We start from the raw sequence: 24,387 nt of genomic DNA, 5'->3' as shown, positions 1-24,387 counted from the left end.
CCACTGTGACCCGTGATGAGGCCGATGGACATTGTGAGTGGCTTGGTCATCCCAAGGCTGGGGTATAAAAGCCCTATTTATCAATAGGCCCTAGGATCAATTCTGCATTCTTGGCAGGTAATTCCAGCAGGGCTATTTTTTAGGAAGGTTTACTGGCTCTTACGAGCTGGCCTGGTCTGTTAGACCTGCTTAATGTTAAAAGCTGTTGTTCAAAAAAAAAAAAAAATAAAATCAGTTTAAAACATTTCTGGCAGATAATTGTTTGGAAATGTTCCCCCTCCCCTCCTAGTATTCTAAATTATTCTTAGAGTGGAAATGCAAAGTGCTTGATAGCGTTTCTTCATTCTATTCTTATAATAATTCATTCTTTAAATATTCACTAGAGCTTTTCTGATTGAAAATCAAACTAGCAAGAGCTCCCCATAGAGAGGAGTCATTTCCCAACTGGCTCCTGTTAGTGCATTTCACAGCTATCAAAAATAATGTTCTCCTATCTCCCTGCCCTTGCTTTGATTCATTAATTAGTGATATTAATTAGTTGTAATATATTAATTATGAACTGATATTGCTAACATAAAGGAAGCTGAGTGCAAGAATGAGCTTCGTAACCTGTTTGCCCTGGCTCCGCCTAGGCCAGATCAGATAAAAAGCCTGCAGCAGCCTCAGCTCCCTTCTCCAATGGCAGATGCAGTCCTGCTGTTCCCCATCCTGGAGGTTCCCCAGTTCAGTCCCTGGCTTGTTAACTACAGCAGCAGCCTGTGCGTGCCATGACGGTGTCGAGCACACGTTGCCTGGTGGCGTAAGTCGTGTGGCTCGAGGACATGAGCACAGCAGCATCCAGCCCCGGCAAGACTCAGCCTTTGCAACGTGGTCGAGGTCGTTTGTGCAACCAGATGTGCTGAGGTTTTGCAACAGGCTGGTGCTTGACATGAAGACACAAGGATGTATTGTGTAATTTAGGCTGTCCTTCGGATCTTTTGCATGTGCCACAGTCGCTGCAGGGGATCTCTCTGGTCAATGGAAGTGAAGCAGTGCCATCGGGCTGGAGAGCTGGTCTCCATGGAGATGGGCGCAGGAGGAAGGTCGCAGCTTTGTGGCAGAGGAGGCTGGAGCTGGAGATTAATGAAAGATGGCTTGATAAAAGAATTGGGGATGCTGCAGGCAGTAATCCGGTTTGGTTGGGTTTACGCTGCGGTCGGTTGACTCCACTGTGATACTGTTAGCCTGGCAGGAACAGGTAAACATGCTTGGCAATTTATTTAGCAACAACTTCCAAGATGTGAGGGGAGTGCAGAGCTGTGGAATCAGGGAATTTTGGTGTAGTTCCTGCAGGCCAGTACTGGGGTGGGCAAATCTGCACAGCAAATGCTCCTGTAGGAAATATTGAAACTTCTTGGAGTTAATCCTGAGGATGCTTAGGGATCATGTAGCATCCATGTAATTTAGTAATCTGTAGATTTAAGATGTGCCACGTATTGCCAACTCTAGCAAAATGCCAGGCTGCTTGGTGATGTTTCCTGTCCCCTCTCCCCTGCTTTAGATCTAGAAGTGTCGCTAAATATTAGTACAGTATTTTGGACTGTGTGAGCCGTCAAAGCAGGATGACATGACCATTTTTCAGCAGCCGTGGGACAGTCCCAGTGGGAGCATGAGCTCTCCTGTTAATGCTTCTCTGCCCATTGTGGGAGCCCTGTGACATTTATTACTTTCCATGACACGCTGGTGTGTGCTGTGAGTGATCCCAGGAGCTTGGTGCTAAAGCAGCCAAGGAGTCAGGATGAGACAGCATCGCTGCCAGGGCTGGAGCAACCTGGTGGCTGAATGGCGGAGAGCTGGGGAACTTGGAGCAGCACTTGTTCTTCTCGTGCTTCCTTCGTCTGTATGGATTAATGGCTTTTTACGATAGCTGGCAGTTATACCCGCTTAGAGAATTTGGGGGCTACAGCTTTGAGGGGTCACTTCTGCAATGGACTGTAGAGCCAGGACTCAGCATACTTCTGCCCACGTTGTTGCCAGAGGGATTCTTGGCAGGAGCTGGGCTGCCTGGTGTTGCCACTGAGCCCTTCAGCTCCTGGGAAGATTTTCAGCCCCTGGTAGTGCAAAGTAAATATTTAGCTGACTCCTCTCAGTGTTGATCTGCAGGCAAAGGGTAGGTAGGTAGTTAACACTTCTCCCCCTGCTGTGTGCTGTGTGCTCTTGCAATGCGAGGTAATTTGGTGAGTTGACAGCGTTTCTCCCTCACACCGAATATAAATAGGTGTTGGCACACCTACTGCATAAATGCAGTATTGCTGGAGGTGGGGGGCAGAAGCAGCCGATACCTTTGTAGTTAAAGTGCAGTGTGCTGACGTAATCCTAAAAATTGAATTTCTGCAGTGCGCTAGCCCTGTTTGAGTTGGATTGCAGATAACCCCTCCTGCTGTCAGAAACCACCGAACTGCGGGCCGGTCGCCCAGACCCCTGTGTGCCTTGGGCCTGAGTTGTGATGCTGCCTTCCCCTTCTCATTGCACGCTGCTGCCTCGGGTCCCCATCTCCATCCTCGGGATGCCCTTGATGGCTCAGTGCAAGCTGGGGAGCCCAAGTCCTCCAGTAATTAACCGGGAGAACTGTGAATTCTGCAAGGCATCCGAATTCGTTGTTGTGTTGTGTTTTTCTTTATGAATGCGTGTGTGTGCATGGAAATACTGGGGTGAGGATTGGAGAGCCAAGTTAAAGGAAAAAAAGCCTTTGATTTTGCACCAGCAGTTAGCTGATGAAATGTAAAGATGCAGTGAGCTGATTAGTGATTCTGGTAATGTAATTAATGCCTCTGTTCTTTCATACGTGCAGAGCTGGAGGTCGAGCTGAGCGCTCAGTGAAAATTTGCCCTGAATGCACAGTTCAGTAAGCTCAGTTATCGTTCCCTAGTTATGATTCCTTCAGTAATTCCAAATTAAAGTTGATATACTTGTAAACCTAAAACAGGGCATGCTTATGAATTACAAGGGCTGGAGAATGTGTTTGTCAGATGTGAATGTTAATGCCACCAAACCACTGTTTACCAGGTATGGGAGGGAACAGCAGTAGAGCAGGGGCTGAGAAAACAGCTTGGTGGTTGTTGCTTTTCCCAAAGCGGGTGGTGGAAGGGCCTGAAGTGTCCTCATTTCCATTCCCCTGGCTCCTACAGATCTTGCATAGTTCTGCCATTGCTTCTTCTAACATATCAAGCGTCATAAGCCATTAATGTAATTCCCAGTCTGAAACCAACCTTAGATGAGCTCATTTTTGCATGCAACTCGATGCTGGCATGCCTTACGTGAACCCTTTCTCTTCTCCTCCTCCCGCCCCATTTTTAATAAACATCACATTATCAAAATATTAGTGACGCCGGATTTGCCGTCTTTGGTTTACCGTAGATAACAGCGTGGAGTGTTCTTTCCGTTTTGATTCAATAGTGCATGACAAGGGAATCCAATTTGTTCAGATTTAGATGACATGCCTCCAATTATGTAATTCCATTAGGAGGTGCCTGCAGCCAAGTCTGTGCTCACAGTCTCTGCAGACATAACTATAATGGGACGTGTTGCAATATTGCTGTGTGGTAAGCACAACTTTGATAGAGAGCATGACCTGTCTCTCCGAGTCGTGTTTGTGGGAACGGAGAAGATGAAAAACGGTCTAGCTATACTTAGGGCTCTAATCTGGCAATAAGTTATGTCACTACAAGAACAAAGCTTTGCAATGAAAGGTGAATTTGTAATGGCTATATATTTTATGTATTCAAAATCAGACAGTAAATGCAGCACTTTGAATATGATCTTATATTCAATTCCATAAATGGAAGATATATTGGTTGCAGTTTTTCCTCTTGAATACCATTTCAGGTTCCTATATACTTGGGAATGTTGGATATTTATGAGAATATAAAGCAGTGATGAAAACGTAAGACTAAATCTTAGCACAGTTACAACTTGCTTTAAATTATTAATCTTTAAGAAGCGTGATAAAAATTCTGCTATGCAAATTCTGCAAGGCTGGGGTTGGTGTACATACACATTACCATGCAGCTATCTAAATAACATCTTTAAAATAATCATGTAATGTTGATGCAGACTTACAGTTTCTGCAGGCAGAAAAAGGCAATTCTAGTGGCAGATCTGTCTGCCCAGGAAGCGGGATGTAACACCACTCATAAATAAAGCTGTTTAGATGAATTTAGCATCACTTGCAATCCAGCAGATCTCTGCAACGCCTTTGGGTCATGTAGCTTAGGTAGGGCCTGGCTGGGGCTCAGCTCTGCTAGGGCTGGGAAGTGGTTGGATAGGGCACATGGGACGTGCAGAGGATGCTCAGACCTGTGGAAGCTGCACAAGTTAAAAAGCATTTAATAGCTGTGAAAAGGTCAACGCTTTGACAAGCATAAGAGATCTCTTGCTCAGTCTTGCACTCTTTGGGCTGCTGCTGTAGCACCCTGTACTGCAGGCGGACATTCAGCATGTGCTCCGTGCCTGCTCTGCACCAGCAAAGCCGCTCCATCCTGCTCCTGCTCTTCTGGGCAGCCAGGTCCAACGCCTGGGCTGCAGGCAGGTCTGTGCCACAGCACTGGGATGTGAGCTGTGTGCCCCGCGTGTGTTGGCTGGTACTAACCAGAGCTTGGATGGGTGTGTATTATTCAAATGTATAGCTTTTATTAGAAGAAAAGCTCCCTAATCCTTACTTGGGGAAAGTATGAATGATAACATCTCTACTTTCACAATCTTTTGCAGTCCTCACATGAATATATGAAAGAATTTAATAATGTTCTAGGTTAGAGAATGGGCATGCATATGTATACATCTTTAAAATCAATCTTCTCTGACTTTCTTTCCTCTTATTTATGTTGAGAGAGGAAGCCAGCAAACGATTCAATGTGTGATGCATCCAATATCACCTTTCACATAAACAGAAAAAATATGCTTCCTCTGTTGATGCGATGAGACTGGGACGCATTTAAGTGTCTAGAGAAAGTGTCATTTTGTTTAAAATAATGTGAAGAGAAGCCCAGTCTCAGTATGTTGAAATGAGTTATGCAGGTGCTGCTGTTTTAATGACAGTGGGGCTGAGATGTAGTTAAAGATGCTGCTGAGCCCTGGCACAAATCGCAGCTGCCGTGAGCAGGGGGGAGACCTTTTGCACCCTGCTGCTCGTGTCCACGTCCCTGCTTGGACGCTTCACCAGAGAACCTTGCTCAGGTGGCATTTGGCAGTGCATTAATCTGGCCTCTCAGCGGATGGCTCAGCCTGCGGATATAATGGAGTGTATCAACCTCAGGTTCAAAACCCAGTGTAATTTCGTGGGAATGAATTGTTCAGATAAAGTCAGTAGAACACAGTTTCTTAATCTGCTAAATGGGAAAAGACACTGCTGCCTGGCGCTTATTGGATTTTGTGCAATTTGAGGAAGAAATTAGATTGGTTTAGATTAACCCCTCCAGGAATGGACACCTAGGAAGAGGCCATTGTCACTCAGAAGCAGTTGATTTTCAGGTTTATTTATCTGGGCAATCCAGCTGCCGGCGTGACTGAGCAGAACCTGCACTGTTGTGATGCGCTTCTTCATCCTCTGGAGCGCCCGTCTGCTGAGTTCAAACAAGAAAGCATAGATCTGCTGCAAACCAGACTGCACCCCAGTGTCGGTGATGCCAGCTGGTGCTTTGGCTTCTCTCCCTGGTAACAAAGACCCAGGTGGGCTTCCCTGTTACTCAGGGGAGAAGCATTTGTGAAAGCACTTGTGCTCCAAGGCAAACTCTGCCCTTGGCTCCCTCCAGCTCTGCAAGCCCCCTGTTTGCCTCCCTCTAAGGAAGAAGTCCCCAGGGTGGGCATGAAAGAGCACCACGGACCTCGCCGTCTGTAGCTCTGGGTGCCAGCATGTTGTTGGATTAAGTGACAGCAAGAATGTCTGCATGCAAAAGGCAAAGCCCTCACAGAAAATGCTTTTCCAGCTAGCAGGGTGAACCAAGGATGACTGCCTGGCTGTGGAGTTGGTGTCAGCCCCCACGCCTCCAAAATTCTGTTCCTGGATGCATTTCTAAGCAAAATGGAAAGAGCTTGGGATCCCAAAGGGGCTGTGCCTTGGCCATACAGTATCTCACCTTGCCACTTGTCTTTGCACAAGTACTTGCACCTGACAGGGAATGTCTGCAAGAAGGTGAAATGTGAGAGAAGGAAGAGGATTGTTCACCCTCTTCTTAAGAAGTAGCTGTCAGGTGAGGGATGGCTCTGCTTTTACGTCTGTGAGCAGCCAGTGGGAACAGCTTTGCTCCGTGTCCATCCCTGGAGACTGGGCACTGCGAGGAGAGCGTGCTCGTCCTCCCAGAGGTGGCTGGAAGGCAGCCGAGCGCTGATGTTGAGAGAAGGGGTTATTACTCAGTATTGTGAGTGGCGAGAGGAAATGTTCAGCATATTATATTCTGGGACACCTTCCCAGAAAATGTTTCCTCGTGGTAATTACAGCAGTGATGCTGTAAACCCAGGCAGTGGCTCCCCTTTGTGTTTTAGGCTTGCAGTAGTGAAGATGAATGGAGCAGGCTAGCAGGAAAGCTCTCAGAGATTAAGTTTTGCCACAGCCTGTTAAAACAGGAGCGCCTTCAGCAAGGGCAGTGCGTGTTCCTCAGCCTGACAGGGGAAATAGCCTGGCTGCAAGGAGGACAGTGATAGCCAAAAACTCATCCTATTTCTTACTGGAACTCTGAGGAAGCTGCTGCAGCTCCCTCCCCACTGTCACTGGACACATGCTGCCTCCTGCATTGCTTGAGCTGGGTTATGAGCTCCTGTTGTTTCCCACGGTGCTCTAAGCCCTGGAGCACTCACCCTCTTTGTTGTTTTCAGTAAGGGGTTACAGAAGATCTGTGAAAGCCACAGGACAGAACCAACCTGACAAGGGTCAGTGGCAATCTATCACAGATAACATGCAGACAGAGCTGAACATGCCCAGGGAGCTGTGATCAGCTGAAGGGGACCCCAAGTCCTCCTTCCTTTCCCTTCTCCATGTTGCGTGACACTTGTACTTATGTTGTCCTGCGGCTCCTGTTTCTCCATTTGTATAAATAGATAGGTTTTGGTAACAACAGAGGAAAAGAAATGTGTGACAGAAATGCATGCTGTTCTCTGATCCCGTGGTGTTGTGGGACTCTGCGTTGACAGGTCCTGCAGGGACACACATCCACTTGTGTCCCTTCCCCTTCAAGAGGACCACAGAACACAGCAGAGGGGAAGAGGAGGAGCTCTAGGTTCCGGTAGCTGATACAGGCAGGGTTCACTGAAGGAAGCACAGAGTTAAACAAAGGAAGTCCTTCACTGAGGTGGAAGTAGCAAGGTCTCCTTCTTTGCTCCCTTGAGCAGGGCAATTGTTCTTTCATCTCTTTATTCTTTTTCCAAGACAACAGTACTCTCCCACTTCATGCATGCCGTATTTTTGAGGTGGATAGATTTGTGGTCCGTTTTGGTTCCTCGTTGGAAACAGATTGTGTGTTCACGTGGAGGAAGTTGACTTGTGTCGTGGTTCTGCTCCCAAAACTGCACTCCCAGCATCGCTGGTTGCAGTGGTTCAGATGCTGAGGGGAAACGCAGTAAAGTCAGGACTTGAAGCTCCCTGATTGGTGAACTGTAAATTTGAACTGGAAAATGTGGCTGTACTGTAAAATTCAGGACACCATCTGTTTCATTGCTTGCTTGCAGTAACATTTGTACTTGATAATTAAAATGTCACACACATTTTTAGCCAGCATATAATCCATGCAGGAGTAGAACTGTGTCTTCTGAAAATCATTCAGAAGATGCTCACGGATAAGAATTATGCCATTTTGAACCATTTGCTGCTGCTTATAGAGGAGTGTTTTCTCATTTTTTCATATTTTGAAGAGTAGGGTGGAGGGATAGGAAGAATTGCAGCTTCTTTTGGAAGGACCTGTGAACCTCACTGAATAACGCTGGATTTTTGTGGTTTATTGGATGAAGTACAGTATGTGCTGATTCAATGCACTCATTCAGTGCTTGGGCTCATTTGATGTTTAGAAAGTCCTCAAAGAGGGGAACTATAGTTCTCTAGCTAGATCTGTCTGCTTTCCTTTAGCATGAGCAGCCTGGATAGAGATGCCAGCGGGGTGACTTGCAGCCTTTTCCACACACGGATGCTTCTTGACCAGATGTTTATTTTGTGTTAGGCTGTTGTGCTGGGGCTGGGCTGGTGGTGCCTCTCCTGGCTTTGTTCTGGCTGGTAGGTTTGCTTTGGCTTCAGTTGCAATCAGTTTGTTTTTAGGGTGTTTCTAAGGATATGCCAACTATCGTAAGCAAGACTTCTCCAGCTGGTCTGGCCAAGGGCTCAAAGCACCATCTATTTGGTTAGCCCTCTGCCTGGGAAGCTGAGGACAGTGAGCACAGCAGGCTCATGGCTTAAGAATCATAGCAAGAGGATGCTCAGGAAAAGGTCAGGTTTTGGTCCATCTTTGTGTTGTTCTCACTGCGAGAGAGGCAGAGCAAGCAGTGTTGTTTGTGGGCTGTGCATTCGAGTGGTTTTTGCCCAGCAATGCCAGTCATCACCCTTTCAGCTCATGCAGGAGGGAGCTGGGCTCCTCTCCTCAGCTGGCACAGGTTGCTGTGTCTCCTCTTTGCATTGACCTCAGGGCAGCTGCCAATTTGGCTGAAGTTTGCTCCATGGCACTGAAAAGATGCAAAACCAGAATTAGGTTTTGGCTGTCCTGAAATAGGATTTTGAACATCTTAATGCTGGAGATTAATGAACAATGTAGGAGGCATCTGAAATCCATAAGAACGCAATGTGTCTTAGCTGATATCTGTGCTGAATGTGCTTTCGCTGACCACCAGGAAAGCATTTGATTAGGTATTGCCAGCTCAGGCTCTGCTTCCCAGGCATGTCATGCGCTTGGACTGTGTAGACAGTCCTCCTGTCAACACAACGTGGTGGCCATATCCCTGCATTGGTTCAGGGTTGTGTAAGAAGCAAAAGTGTCATTTTCCACAAAAGTGCCTCTCTAAGGGCATTGTTGTAACTAATTCGGACTAAGTAAAACATGCTTTTACTAAATGTATGTGGTGGAATGAGCAGACAGGACGAGGGGGAATGGGCTTAAGTTGAGCCAGGGGAGTTTTAGGTTAGATGTTAGGAAGAATTTCTTCACTGAAAGGGTTGTTAGACATTGGAACAGGCTGCCCAGGGAAGTGGTGGAGTCACCATCCCTGGAAGTCTTCAAAAGACGTTTAGATGTAGAGCTTAGGGATATGGTTTAGTGGAGGGCTGTTAGCGTTAGGTTGGAGGTTGGACTCGATGACCTTGAGGTCTCTTCCAACCTAGAAATTCTGTGATTCTGTGTGATTCTGTGACATCGGAAACGGGATGTTCTGCTCCTCTTGTGATATCTGGAAATTCTTGATTGCTTAGCTGAAATAAAAACGTCTCCCAGCTGAGCTTTGGCACAACAAATACATCGGCAAAGTTTTATTAGAAATGCATTCTGCTATTCCGTGAACATTTTAAATCCATTTATGTGAACTATGGGTGAGTGAGATTTTTAAAATCCTGGTCTGCTGGGAGATACTTAAAGCTCACAGCTTTACGGTGCATTGGTGTGTGCTATCAGCAACTAGTCAAGATTAAAGATGAAGTCAGCAAAGGAGCTGCCGTGAGTACTTCAGGAGGGCTCACCAGCAAGTGAGCACAAGGTGCTTTCTGGGCTGTCTCCTGGCTTAAATCAATCAGTTTGATGACACGCTGGCATTCACGCAGGTTCCCTCGATGGTGAGGCTCTGGACATTGCCTTGCAGGATTGGGTCCTGTGCTTTTACCAGGAGACTCTATTGTAATGTGTAAGAGAAGGTTTAAAATATTCTAATTGTCTACCATGAAATTACAGTTTTGTTCCCTAGAGTAGAAAAGTGAGTTTAAATCATTAACGCCACAAGTCTCAGTGATGATTACAGAAATGTTTGCAAGTGACTTAATCAGAATAGTTTGTCTGAGTGGCCCATTTTAATATTATTGCGCTGATTAAGTTTTCTTAGCTAATATGTGTTTCATTTCCAATTCAATTAAATGAGAATCCCCTTTCATTACGTGATATTACTGAAGTGCCCTAGTGGGGCAGGAGCACACTTGGTATTTGCAATTGATACAGATTTCTTCATTATACAGTCTTGTGGTGCTAAATGAAATCAATGAAAGCTGAAATTAAAATTGTAGCAAGCTGCAGCTATAAATATGTTGTCCATTCCTCAGCCCCTTTCAGCAATAAGAATGAGAATATATTAGTATCAGTTCATTAATTACATTTCAAATACATTTTCAATAGATGTCTTCCTTTGACAAAATTTTAGAAAGACCATGAAAGATTTTTCCTTGCATTTCTGTGTGTCCAATAATTATGACAAGCAAAATATAAGTGGCATTAATGTGCTTTTATTATACAGTATATACGTTCACTTTTGATTTTAAAAGCATTCTTGTGTAACCTATCATGAGCTACATTAACTGGCATATGAGAGATTATCTGCAAATGGCTTGTGAAGGAATGAACATCAGCCTTATGTTTTCTCACATGAGCCAAACCTTGATCTTTTATGTATTATTGAAGAGAATTGATTTAGATCTGATATAGTAACAAATGATTTTATAAACACCTCTCTGGAGTTAATTCCCCATTGTGGGATATATGAAGTTCTTGAAGATAATGTGTATGATCTTGAAAGCTCCAAGATTTCTCAAGTGTTGAGGCTGGGCCATTGAGCAGTACATATTTTTATATACGAAGCAGTTGGGAGGCATGTTACTGTGATTCAAGCAGTGATTAGGAAATTGCAGTGAGTGCTGAGGAAATAGGATAGATACAGCTTCTAAATACGCATTCATACGTTCACAAAAAAGACAAATGTATGTGGCAAGCTGAGATTGGGGCCCTCTACACCATCTTGTTCCTAGACAATATTAACAGCAGAGTTTACATGTAAAATGGGTTCACTAATCTTTAGTTTCACATGTCCTGTTTGTGTGGCTGTTGGTGACAGGTTCCGAGCAGCAGTCCCCATCCCTTGTGCTGCTTTTCATGCCACTTGACAAGTCACCACGAAGCAGAAACTTTCTGAAGTATTGGTTTCAGTTAAATTATTTAAGTATTTTCATCTGGTCAGAGAGTATGTGGCTTAGCGCATTTAAGGCATATCTAAAATGTGTGTGAATATAAGGATGAAGCCTTCTTCTTTAATACTAAATATATACTTCTTATAAACAAGAATCTGGAATTTTTTAGAATATGATAAATATCTTAGCATAGTTATCCTGGCTCCATAAGTGCAATGAAAATGTTAGCCTTGGCATATCAATCGTGCTTTACAGATGACTGTAATTTCCTGAATGTCAAAACTCCAAATTTTTCTACTAAGCAAACTTTTCAGTGGCAAAATAGATTGCCTCCATAATATATCACTGTGGGCAGGAAAAAATGAAATCTTTATGTACTGTATTATGAATCAATGAGGCATTAAGATTTTTGGAAGGGTGAGCGGACTCTGGAAAATGAAAAACTGCCACTATTCCATCTCTGTAAACCGCTGCTTATGGAGTGTCGGCTTTGCAAACCTCTATCTTCCACGCCACAGAAATATCAGTTACAAGTTGAAACCAATTCCTGCAACAGCATTTAGATAGGGTAAATACTGTAGTAAATATCTGATTTATAGCAACATCCTGTGGTTATTCACCAGCTCTTTCACCGTAGCCTAGCCTGCCGCCCTTTTCATTTTGGGAGGTCTGCTATGCTTTTTAATAAATCCATAAGAGAGAACGGGGAGGTGCTGTGTGACACAGCTCCTGGGGCCACGGATGGTGCTGCAGTGTCTGTGTGGTTCCTTGCACGGGAAGTGGGAAGGTGTTCCTCATGCTATGTGGATTTCAGTTTGTGAATTTTCCTAAAGACATCACCCACACCTGTATTTTTTCCTAGCGTGTATTAAGGGCAGGATTGTGCTCTGCAACCTTTTTTTAAGGAATAACTGACTTGGGCGAGAAAGGCGCTTTAAAAAGCCAAGACCTTGCATGCTGCTGGAGGCACACCCCACAAATTCAGCATCACTACAGCTCAGCACCTAGCAAGGGGGGAAGCACGACATGCTCTTAGCTGGGGCTCCTCTGCCAGCTCCTCTCTTTCCTTTGGGTTTTACCTCCTATGTGCAGCTCCAGGGTCCCAGTACAGTGTGAGAGCGGGCTGCCTCAGCACCACTGCTGCCTTCCATCCAGACACCTCTATCGTGTAATGAAATTAATGTAGTGGGAAGCTTTGCTGCTCTGGGTAGGTGGTGGTGGGAGATGGGGGTTACCAACAGGCGCTTCAGCCCCTTTCCCTGCAGCCTATCCAGGGTGGATGGGTCTGGGCACTGCCACCTTTCCCGTGCGAGGCTCCTGGGTGGAGGCGGCGAGTTTGGGGACAGATCCAGCCGCTGAGTCACTCTTCTATTTGCTGAGTCTAAAAATGGAAGCTTGCTTCTCTTTTTATCCACCACTAAAAAAAAAAAAAAAAAAAAAAAAAGTGAAAAAGGCTACTGTTCTTGCTGAATTGGTTGTGTGCAAGGGTATCCTGCAGAGATCTTAATAATACAGGCAATTATGAAATTAATACCACTCTGGCAAATCTGCAGGGCAGCTCTCCCCTGCGCAGGCAATGCTGTGGACAATTAGTTTGTGTGTGAGGGTAGCTGGGAGCATGTGTGTGTGTGAGGCTGCATATTTTTTATTTCTTTAAAACCTTATTTTCAGTATACTTGTGCTCCAGGTACCAGCTCTGCACATATATGAACAGGTACCTTGAACTGAAAAAATCTTCAAATTCTGCCTTCCTCTGTGCCTGAAGTGCTGCTTTTTTGCAAATCTTTCCCATTTGATAATTTCATGGGCAATGATGGGCTGGTATAATTGCCGCTCTTGCAAAATCCAGCTCCTTTTTATGGGTTCCTCTGGCATTTTTCTCCTGCTGCAGTTACTGTGGGTAGGCTGCTGGCTTCCTACCCCCACCATTAGTGTTTCTAGACAAAACATCTCTGTGATTCATTGGGTGCTGATAGAAGTGAAAACATAATGATTACTTAGAGGAAATGTAAATTTACATTTGCTAAAGGCTTTAATTCACAGTTCTGAAATACTTATCTCCTTTCCTCCTAGGCCCTTGTTCTGAGCTAATGCATGTTATGATTCTCCTGTGCCATACTGAGACCAGAGTAAAGGAATATAAGTCCGTGCGTGTGTAGTTTTGCAGACTGCTGCAGAGAAGAGTGGTTTTTTTTCCTCCTCCTTCTCCTCTTTCCTATAATTTTTATATTTGACCTTATAAAGGGCTGTAAAAGGGAATGCTGCTGCTGTTCTGACAGCACCTCTGCCAGGTACTGCAACAGGTGGTGGCGTTAACCACTGCTGTAGGAACTGCTTGTGGAGAAAAAAAAAAGTTTGCATTGCACCTTCAAGATGTACTTCTTTGGTAGGGCGTCATTTATACAGCTCGATTTTGCTGTACTTTGAATTTCGGACGAGGCAGATCTGGGCATTTGGTTTGAAATGACGGAATGAAGGTGTCTCACTTCGTAGCTAAAGCAATAGGACCAGCCCTGCTCCTGGCCTGCCTGCTCCGCATCCACTGCATCGAGGCTGCTGGGGAGCAGGCAGAGCAGTGGATTTGGGGTGGGGAGGTGAGAGGGGAGAGAGAGAGCGAGGGCAGCAAACCAGCTCCAAGGATCCTGCTCCATGCATGCTGCCACCGTGGGATGCTGGGCGTGAGAGCTTCCTCCCGAAGCTCCCGGGGAGCACAGCAGCCTCCCTCCGTGCTGCCACAGTCAGCAGCAGGGCCCTTTCCCTCATCTGCTGGGCTTGGGAGCACAGGGAAGCACTGTGGGAAGTGGGTGGGTGATGCTTTTCAGCTGCTGCTTCTGTTGTCATCCAAATCACTGATGTGAAGCATCTGGGACCAATCTGGAGTAGATGCAAGCATTTTGATTCCCAGCGATGTGTGTGAGAGCTTGCCAAATATTTTGGCCTAGCCTCTGCAAACTGTCCTGCGTGGGCATCTTTCAGCCGGGAAGTGGTACTCGCGTTTGGGGTTTTACAAATGAAGGGGTTTTCCCAAGCATGCTTGGTCGGAGCAGGAAGGGCTGTCACCAGGATGTTCACCCCATCCTTTCAATTGTGTCTGTAGGTGACACAGTTTGTTAAGGATTAGAGTGAGTCACAGTATTAAATGAACATTTTGCTTCTCTCTGAGCAATCTCCAAACAGATGCCTGCCTCTAACAAACGAGGCAGCAGGGGTATTTCTCTTTGAGGAACAATTTGCAGTATTAGCAAATCAAATTCTCAGTGGGCCACTCTTTATGGGAATTAACCTCACCTACCGGGAGCCAGGCGCTCTGGGCACCTGGCCTGATATAATTGAGTTTGACTTCTCCTGGAGACGTGGTGGGGATGATGGATGGGCAAGGGAGACCTATGCCACACTGGCCTCGTGCCCCATCTACTGAAAGTTAAAATACATCAACTGCAGGGTTTGGCAGCTTTGGAGCTGCACGTGGAGGATTTCTAACCTGTGGTGCTGTGAGACTAGCACCGCTGGTGTTTCTGACCTTCCATAGCTACGCTGTGAGGTTATGCAATGCACAAACCTTTTGCACATGGTGCAGGATGAGGGAAGAGCATGGAGCCTGCTGCGGCGGGGCTTTGGCGTGGTGGTGGGGGAAAGAAAGGATCTGGACCCATGTATAGGATCATCTTCGTTTCATCAGATAACTACAGAAGAGGAAAAGTTGCTGTCTCAAAAAGAAAAAAGAAAAAAAAAAAGCTCAGCTTTTAAAGATTAAAAGAATACTCTTATAAATTAGTTTGTTTTATGGGGAGGGTGGTGAGGATGTTGGTCGTCCTTGTACCATTAGTCAAATCTGGTTGATTGCACATTGTTTCTGGTGCCGAGTCACCAACCATATGATTATTTTTCTTTTTTCAGTAGCTCAGTACTTAATCCTCAGTTTCATATGCAGAATCCCTGCTGCAGGGTTTGATTTCATTTTATTTGCTTTTCTGTTGGACATGATACAAATCTCATCTTCCCCTCTGCCCCTGCCCTTTTCCGTTCAAAGGAAACTTTCCTTTCAAAAAGTCTGTCCTCACCTGTGGTGTAACTGGGTTTCTCACTGCCCTGTTAATATACCACAAAGTCTGTAAGCTGACCTACCGTGAAAAAAAAATAAATCTCCTAGAACAGGAAACATTCCCAAATTTCCCCTTCTCCCCGTTCTTCAACCAAAGCATTGGAAACACTTTTGCAAAACTGCCTCCCATTTATTGTATGAGCTCATCTGCATGTCCAAACCATCTTAGCCGGGCTTGCCACCTGGATGAGCTTGACCTAGATGCAAACTGATGTGCTTGAGCAAGTTTAAAGGGTAGCCTTAGTTTTGCTGGGAGACTGGGACTGCCCCAGCATTTCCCCCTGCTAATCACAGCTCTGCTTCCTCAGCCGTGCACCAAAGCTCTGTTGTCCTGGTTTACCTTTCCCCCGGGCACAGTCTGAGTGGGATGTCAGGGCTGCAGTGCTCCCCGTGCAAGGGCTGTCGGTTTCTTCCCCTCTGTAGCCTTTGGGAGCCCCTCTTGCTACAGCCTCCTCTCTTAGGGGAAATGGGAGAAGGTCACTCGGTCCCTCCCCTGCTTATCCGTACACTAATGGATGTAATGTTGAGTAGGTGGTTAGCTTTCAGCTTCCATCTCATGCTTCTTAGCTCACGGCTCCATCAAGCCAGGCTCAGGTTTCCAGGCTGAAGGCATGGCAGCTGCCAGCACCCGACCTCCAGTCTTCCTCTGCCTCAAAGAGCAATTAAACAGCCTCTGTCCTCTGATGGAGATCGATAATCCTCTGCCTGAGCACCAGCAGGACCTAAAGGGGCTCATCTGGGTGGAGCCAACCCCCCCTAGTTGTAGTCCTTGTGGAATTACTGTTCTCTTGGACCCCAGAGCAGTGGTTTGAAGCCTTTTCATCGGGGTTAAGGTGCCCTTCCCTGGGAGCAGGTGCAATAGGTAAAGCCCCTAGGTGGGTGCTGTATTCAGACCCTAGGTTGCTCAGCTGTCGGTAGTTTTACCATGATGGGGTGGCAAAGCAGGAGAGAGGGAGCTGCAAACTCCCTATGTGCTCTGAAGTCTCTGACTTTATTCAGTGCTGTCATCCCCTGGGGGTTCACACCTCCTCAATTTGACTTCAGTTTGCCTTTTTTTTTTTTCTTTAATGTTGCTTTTAGAAGCTTGCTACGAGGATGCTTTTTAAAAAAATCATTAGGTTGAAAAAAAATAAAAATAAAGGATTCTCATTCAGCCCCTGTGCTAGGCAGAGGTGGGGAATGTGGGGAATGGCATGGCACAGATGCACTATATGACCACAGAATTATCTTTCAAAGAGAGCAGATGGCTCCATCTCAATAAACCCCTCAGAGAGATTCACCGGAGGTCTTTGAGGTTTCAGTTTGCTTCTTATTTTCTCTGAGGTCTGTGCAGGAAGGAGAGGGGGCTGCTGTGGGCTGAGGCACTGGACAGCTGAAAGCAGGTTTGCACACTGACTGTGTGCTCTGCTCGGTCACTTTTAGCAAAAATCTTCCCACACATGATAGAAGTACCAAAGCACCAAGAATTTCCTATTTCTAGGCAGCACCAGGGCTGTTTTGGGAGCTGGTTTGCTTTTTGCTCTCTTAGGGCAGGTAAAGAGGCCCTCCATGCCAGGGCTGCATATAAAGCTGAATCAGAGCCCAGGCAGAAGAGGGGTGTGGTGTGGGATCTTCTAGATCACCACCTTCCCGGCGCAGCTTTCTCGCCCTGGTGGAGGGTGTGTGAGCCATTAGCTGGGCATTTATCTGAAGAGAGACTCTGACCTTTTCTGAGCTCCTCTGCAGAAATGGATCGTGTGCAAATAGTTCATTGCTCCCCAAAATGCTCTCGCTTTAACCTTGCAATGATGTGATAAGCAGAGCAGTTGATTTAGCACAGGGAGCAAACTCGGCATCGTGAGACTGCTCAGTGCTCGCGGTCCTCAGGAAATAGCTGCGTGCAGGGAGCTAGCAGGAACAAGTGACTGTCGTACCATCACAGATTCCTGGTGGCCCCAGGGTCAACCTACTTTCTAAGTTGCCTGCGAGCAACCTTTGTTCTCTTCTTCATAGACACCCAACTAAACTTTATTAGGAAACCTGTATTTCTGAAGAGGGCAGTTCTTTAAGCTGGAGGGATGATTCACAGTGAAGTCTGAGCTCTACCTGCAAACATGTTGTCTCGGGCTCTGAAGCACAAGCTTCAAGGAATGGGCAGGAGCTCAACACCCCCTTGTTAAGATAGCAGAGGGAACAAGCTGTTACGTACAGAGCTAAAAATAATTGCAAAGCTTTGAATCTGCCTCCCAATTGCAGCAGAAGGATGTTCTGAGCACTGATGGCCGAATCTGTCTCTGGCACAGCTCTTACTCGATGGTGCATTAAAGCGTTTGTGACTTTTTGAAGCTCAGTTTAGATAAACGCACAGCAGCGTGGCTGCTTTTCTGGAGCTGCCATGATTTCGAACTTTGATCAGTGTGGCTTGGGGCTAACCCAAAAGCTGGTGTTCCCAGAAGGAATGGTGCCTTTTCCAAAAGAATTTTGACAAGGAGACCGAGGAAGGGGAGAAATGCACAAGGCAGCTGAGATGGGCCCAGCAGCTGACAAAGCAAAGTATGACATGGCATAACGAAGAAGTACAGTGCTGGGCCTGTTTGTAGGGTACTGTGCTTCAGAGCAGGTGATGTGGGCATCCCATAAGTCTGCCCACAGCCTGGTTTCTTGAGCACAAGGTGCTGGAGGGAACCCGGCCACGTCCATCCTCACTGCAGAGCTGAGCAAACGGCTTTGTTCAGCCTCCTTCACCTGGTCTCCTTCAACTTGCTGTGACAGGTCCTGATGGAGATACTTGGCTGGATGAGGCAATTGGCCACCTGGGGTGATGGTGATCCATTACAACACAGTTTCTTCCACCAACATGCACATTTTATTCATTCTTTTGTTTTTACAGTAGCAGCAAAGAGAGGCACTTTGTCACTGCCTATGACCAAAGAGCACGAAAGGAGAGAGGCTGAAGAATTTGAGCTATGATAAAATGCTCACTGCATTGATCTTGGCTCAGCATTTGTTTTCCTTCTTGCATTAACTCCCCATCGATTGCTGTGATGACCTTAGAGCTTGTGGGTTTGCTGGCCGCATCCCTCAGCAAGCAGCACCCCGCTCTTGCATCCTGCTCTGCTCCCAGCCTCCTCGAACCGCTGATGGTGCGAAAGTTATGGACATAGCTAGCCCAGTTGGTACAGAGGGTAAGCAGGGCTTTGCTTCAGCCTCTTTGGTCATTCAAGGCTTCTTACTATATGTTATATATAGGCATGCCACAACTGTGGTACTAACTTGCTATTGCTTGAGGGATCAGGTCATTATTTTAGTGCAGGGCGGTAGTAAACTGGATCCAACTGCGAGGAGTTCTGGCAGCTGTTAAAGAAGGGGCTTGGGTTTGCCTTGGAGATGTTCTTTGTGCCCACGCTTTGCAATGAGACTTCGGGAAAAGTTACCTTCCTCTGGACTGTGGCAGGGGCCTTCGCTCACCAAACATGTTTGCTTTTGCGTTCGAAGCCCTCAGAGCCCGGGGTGGCTGCAGCAGTGCCAGGGTGAGCCTGCAAACACGTGGCAGTGCTGATCGTGGCGTCCTGGCTCTCCAGACATGAGGTGCCGTTGTGTCGGCCACTGATGCTTTATCAGGCTCCTTGGCTGTATTTGGTTTTGCAAGTTTATTGTACTTTCCATTTATTTAATCATTTATAAGCTTGGATGCTCTAAAAGAGAAGGGGAATGGTGACTCTCTGTTTCCTGTCCCCAGTGCTACTGGGTGCTTTCAGAGGCTGTGATTCATTTTTGAGTTCACCCAGAGACAATTTTCTGTAAAACATTGACATCTAGTGGCTTTTCTGCTGAAGGAAACGATGGGGAACAAAGGCTTGGTTGCGGGTGGCCAGCCACGATGTCTCCTGGAGAGCAAAGAAATATCCCATCTCCTCCTCACGCAGCACCCAGAACACGGCAGTCCCAGCCTGGGGGCTTGGGGCTGCTGGGCACACACTGCTCTGTGTCCTCATCCTGGAGGAGTGAGCTTCCCTGGCAGGACAATTTGCTTATTGAGCTGCTTCAGTTCAGTTTACTGAAGCAGATTGCTCTTACCCTGACAGTACTGTGTGGCAGGGCATCCTGCTATCTCTGGGCACTGGGCAGGGATATTCCCCATGCCCAGCCCATAGCGCTTCTGGTGCTGCCCTGGCACGTGCTGTCATGTCACAGCCGTGCATGCAGCCTCCCCGTGTGTGCCACCATCCTGCTGCTCCGAACAAAAGCCTCCGCTTCCCTCGGAATATCTTTTGTTACAAAGCACTGTAATGCACCGTTTAATTTCCTGTTATTTACTTCTCTGTCCTCTCTCATCTTTGTATCAGGTGAAAGCAGGAGGATAAAATGGTGTTTGCCTGGGCTTTTCTGTGATCTTTGTTTCAGTTCAAGGAGGTTGGGTCTTCTGGGGACATCCCATTTATCTGGAAAGGAAATGTCTCACAGGAAATGTTCTCCTTGCAGGCATAGCACTGTTGTAGGGCCTGTGCAGCTCAGACCCACAGCTGCTCACCATGACAAGCCGTATAAGCAGCGCTTTGCAGGCAACAGAAAGTTGTCACCCCAGCTTGGTTGTGCACAAAACAACGCTTTGCTCTCAAATGAAGCTCCCACGTGACTGGGGAGCAGCCTGTGCTGCTCCTCTGGATGGGGGATTTAAGTGATGTGGCCATGGAAAAGCCAGAGTTACCAGTGCTTGCTTGGGCTCGGGCTTCCACCACAGGAGATGTTTTGATAATGCCATTGTGGGTCATGGGAGGGCATCTCTTAGTGCCCAGCGTGAGCATGTTACTACGTGGGCAGCCCACCACAGATGGAAGTTCGGGGTTCCCTTCAGCCTGTGTAGAGGCAAACCCGTCAAGCAGAGCAATCCGTGTGCAGATATCACTGTTTCTGTTCCCCCACAGGGTCTTTGTTCAGTTATCCTTCACCTCGGAGAGGTGAGCACACAGAGGAGCACTCTGCAGCAGGATTTCTGAAAGCATCTTAAGTGCATCTCCAAGTTTCTATTGATTTTGAGTGTTGATATGCCGTGTGCTCAAGACGCAGGAGACTAAATGCTCTGCCTCTCTCTCCCCTTTGCAGGAATTTCTACTATATCACCATCCTGCGTGACCCTGTCTCCCGATACTTGAGCGAATGGCGCCACGTCCAGCGAGGAGCCACGTGGAAAGCGTCCCTGCATGTCTGCGATGGGCGATCCCCGACCACCGAGGAGCTGCCCAGCTGCTACACAGGGGACGACTGGTCGGGCTGCTCCCTCCAGGAGTTCATGGATTGCCCCTACAACCTTGCCAACAACCGCCAGGTCCGCATGCTGTCTGATCTCAGCCTGGTGGGATGCTACAACCTGTCGGTCATGCCAGAGGAGCAGAGAAACAAGGTTCTGCTAGACAGTGCCAAGGAGAACCTGAAGCGCATGGCCTTCTTCGGCCTTACTGAATTTCAAAGGAAGACTCAGTATCTCTTTGAGAAAACTTTTAACATGAACTTCATCTCGCCGTTCACGCAGTACAATAGCACAAGGGCCTCCAGCGTGGAGATAGACGAGCAGACTCAGCAGCGCATCGAGGCCCTCAATTTTTTAGACATGGAATTGTACGATTATGCAAAAGACCTTTTTTTGCAGCGGTACCAGTACATGCGGCAGAAGGAGCACCAGGAAGCACGGCGGAAACGCCAGGAGCAGCGCAAGATCCTGAGGGCAAAGCAGGCGCACCTGAAAGAGCAGGGCGAAAACAGCTCCAGCACTGACTACATAGGGAACGTGGAGCGGTGGCGGCGGTAGTGGGGGGAGCTTCTCAGGAGACTGGCTGGACACTGAAAGCAAAGCAGAACCCAACTCAACACCCAAATCGGAGCCGACAGAGTAGTCCAGACAAATTAAGCTTCTTAAATATTTGAAGCAAAAAGAGGTTAAAATGTTGCCTTTGCAGTTGCCTTTGCAGTAAATGTTGTACTGTACGTGGAACACTTAATCCTAGTGCGTAATTAAATTGTCCTTTTTAGGTTTGTTGGATTATTTATGAAATACAGGAGCTAAGTAAGCTCATCGGAAATGGTTGTTTGGACATTTATTTAAAAAAAAAAATCCTTAAATTAGTTATGAATACAAAATGGGATGCTGGAAAATGTTTATGATGCTCTGCTGAAACCTATCTGGGAAGCAAACTCATTTCCTAATAATGAGCATTTAACATACTCTCGCAATACAGTATATGAGCAAAACCTTTTCCTTTTGATTTTATCTTAATTTTATTTATGTGTTTTCAAAGGCCACCAACTGCTTATGATATTTACCAAGTTAATGAATGGACAATGAAGGGAACAGTAAAGGTCTAGAAAGAATATTGACTAGTTTTATGTATAATATTGGCTTTTAAAAGGAATAGAAGTAATTTCTCTAGTTATATAAATATTTAAAATTTTAAACTTTTTCTACCTACTGCTGTTTAGAGTTTTAAGCTTGATCTAACTCATACTAAAAAAAAAAAAAAAAAAGAAAAAAAAAAACATTTCTGAACTCAATGCCAATGTTACGTTAAAGACATTATTTCCAGAAATTTTCAGGTCAATATGATTTTAACCATTCTGGAGAAGTTACAGCACATCTTCATGTTTCATAAAGCCTTTTACCAATTATAATCTTGTGACAGTATCTAATTTTAGGTCTTTCTTACCCATTAGAATACATAATGCTGAACTTATTATTCCTTAATAATTGGTGATATAAACTAGATGAAATTGTGTTGCGGATATTTGTATAGTGTCTTTAAAAAGTCATAAAAATCTCTAATCCCAGCAATATTATAAAGAGAATTGCTCAATTGAAGAAGTAGATTTACACTTGAATTAGGATTTACTTCCAGTAAATCTTTGCTACACAATATGAAAATAGGGCTGTTTTTTTACGCTCTTGAGCCCTTCTTAGTGATGACAGACTAGCAATGACTAAAACTGATGGAAACAAGTATTACCATAGCCATAGTTACACAGTATGAGAAAGTTGCATGGTGAAACAGGACGCAGGCACTGCTGGAGCTGGAGCTGTCGCCCCATCAGCCCCAGCAGGACCAGGCTCACCAAGACCAACAGGGAGAGGAGATGGGGCTGTAGGTGAGGGGCTCCTATAATCTCTATGCAAAAAAAAAAAAAAAAGAAAAAAAAAGAAAAAAATAAAGAAAAGAAAAAAGAAGAAAAAAAAAAAGCTCTGTAAGGCTTTGGTTATAAATTCAGCAAGTTCAGAAATTTTGTACGTAGCCTGCAGCGCTGTTGAGCTTTGCACTGAAGGGCGATCTCTGTCCGCGTGCTCAGTCGCGTTTGGTGCGCGCGTGTCTGCTTGGCTCTCCCGCTCGGCGCTGGGTGACGGAGGCACCTGGAAACAGCACTCTTCGTCCCGGTATACACGATGCTTACAAGGCTCACTTGCACTACTTCCTTTTGCCTGTAATATTATATACACAAAGAGGGCAGGGGGCATGAAATGCAGAAGGAGGCTTTGAAAACATCTCAAGGCTCCGTGCCTAAGTTAGCCGAAGGCTGTGTTACAGCTGATGTTGTATTGCGACCTGGGTGGGCAGCAATCCTGCCTGGGGCAAAGGAAAAGCACGGCTGCAAACCAATACCCTGCGTTAGCAACTCAGAAAAGAGAATAATGTCATGTACAGCTTTTTTTTTTTTTTTTTTTTTTTTCTTTTTAATGAGAACTGCAGTTGCCAATATGATGTCTCTGTTGTATTTTGTTTTTTTATGGGGGAAAATAATGCGCTCTTAAAACTGAAAGGCACTGCTGGAAACAGGACTTAACCGTGAGCGAGCTGGAGGGCCTGTTGCAGAAGGTGCATTTTGTTTTTATGCTGTGGTGTGCATGGTTTACAGAGACTAGTTGCATTTTCTTTGTGTATACTGTTTATTGTATATAGGGGATGTACGAATATAAGGATACCGTTTTGTCATAATCATATCAAATTCTACTGATTTCCACTGTAGATGCTGTCTTATTGTGTAGATTTACAAGCCGATCCACTGACTTTGATTGTGTAATTTAACAATAGAACTGATAAATAAAATTTAACTACAGACTTCTGATTTTCATGTGATTATTTCTTTATCTGAAGATGCATTGGGAGTTGTGCAGTTCAGAATGGATAGTAATTTTGACACAAATGAAATAGCTGTTGGCAGGCAAATATAGGAATTTAAAATTATGGCTTTTCTGAAGTGTATTTAAACTACAGCCTTCAAGAGCAAAGCCACTTTGGACTTTCTGTTGTTCAGTAGTTAGTGCACAGGTTTTAACTGCTTTTCTCAGCTTTTCTCAGTGGTGGTTTCTGCTGATTTTAAATATTATTGTCAATGGTCTGCATCATTAAGGGATTGTTCCTGGGTGTGCACATGTATGTGTGTTTGTATACATATGATTATTCTTTTCTTCTGTATGATACCCACCATTTTTGCACCAGAGCTGGCACCAGGAGATGCTGCCTTGCAGCTTCCAGTGCACCCTGCTTTATTGCTTCCTGAGGTATTTTCAAGCACAAAAATAATAATAATTAAAATATATGCAAAAGCAGATGAGATTAAAAGGAGCAGAATGACCAAAATCAACTAGAAAATAGGCTTTTTTATGATTGGGATGGAGGCCTTTCTTGGTGATTATAAAATGTGCCCTCAGATCAGCAGGGCTCACACTGGGGCTGGTAGACCCAAAGGTGTCCGGAGAAGCCTTTGCCTTGGCTTAATCCAATTCCCTGTGTGAATGGAGGTGCCCTTCCTGTTGTGAGCACCTGTGGAACGTTTTCTCTGCAAGGTTTTGTGAAGCCTTGGTGTTTTAGATGGGGATGTGGAGGGATCTGCCAGCGCACGTGCATTTGACTGACACGGCTTTATTTGTATGCTGGAAGTGCTGCCAGTGGAGCTGCTAATGGTGTGGAGGTCACAAAAGGTGCTTCCCTGCAATGAAAAAAACACCAAACAGTGAAGTCTGGCATAAATGCAAGTGGTTTGGGGGTTGCTTTCTGAGCCCCAGCATCAGTGCAGGGGCAGCTGGCGTGAAACCGGGGACTGCTTGGGAGATGGAGATGGGATAACACTGATCTGTAATGTTAAAAGGAATCTGTAATGTTAAAAGCCATCCTGACTTCTGTAACAAAACTGATCTGCAGTTTTGCTGCTTTGTTCA

General features: G+C 45.8%; 1 protein-coding gene across 1 annotated transcript in view; it reads left to right on the top strand.

The window, feature by feature from the left end:
• Positions 1–23,221, top strand: part of HS6ST2 (heparan sulfate 6-O-sulfotransferase 2) — a gene marked incomplete at its 5' end in the record, with an annotated part of 129,693 nt that extends 106,472 nt beyond the window's left edge. The window contains one exon of the mRNA XM_084294357.1: positions 20,292–23,221. Within this exon, the coding sequence (XP_084150483.1) occupies positions 20,292–20,994 (703 nt within the window). The 3' untranslated portion in view covers positions 20,995–23,221. The remainder of the gene's footprint in view (positions 1–20,291) is intronic.
• Between the last annotated feature and the right edge of the window lie 1,166 nt (positions 23,222–24,387).

This window comes from Netta rufina, assembly GCF_964035555.1.
Source record: "Netta rufina genome assembly, chromosome: 12".
Lineage (NCBI taxonomy): Eukaryota > Metazoa > Chordata > Aves > Anseriformes > Anatidae > Netta > Netta rufina.
Note: the sequence above shows the minus strand (reverse complement) of the source record. Positions and strands in the feature narration are given on the sequence as shown.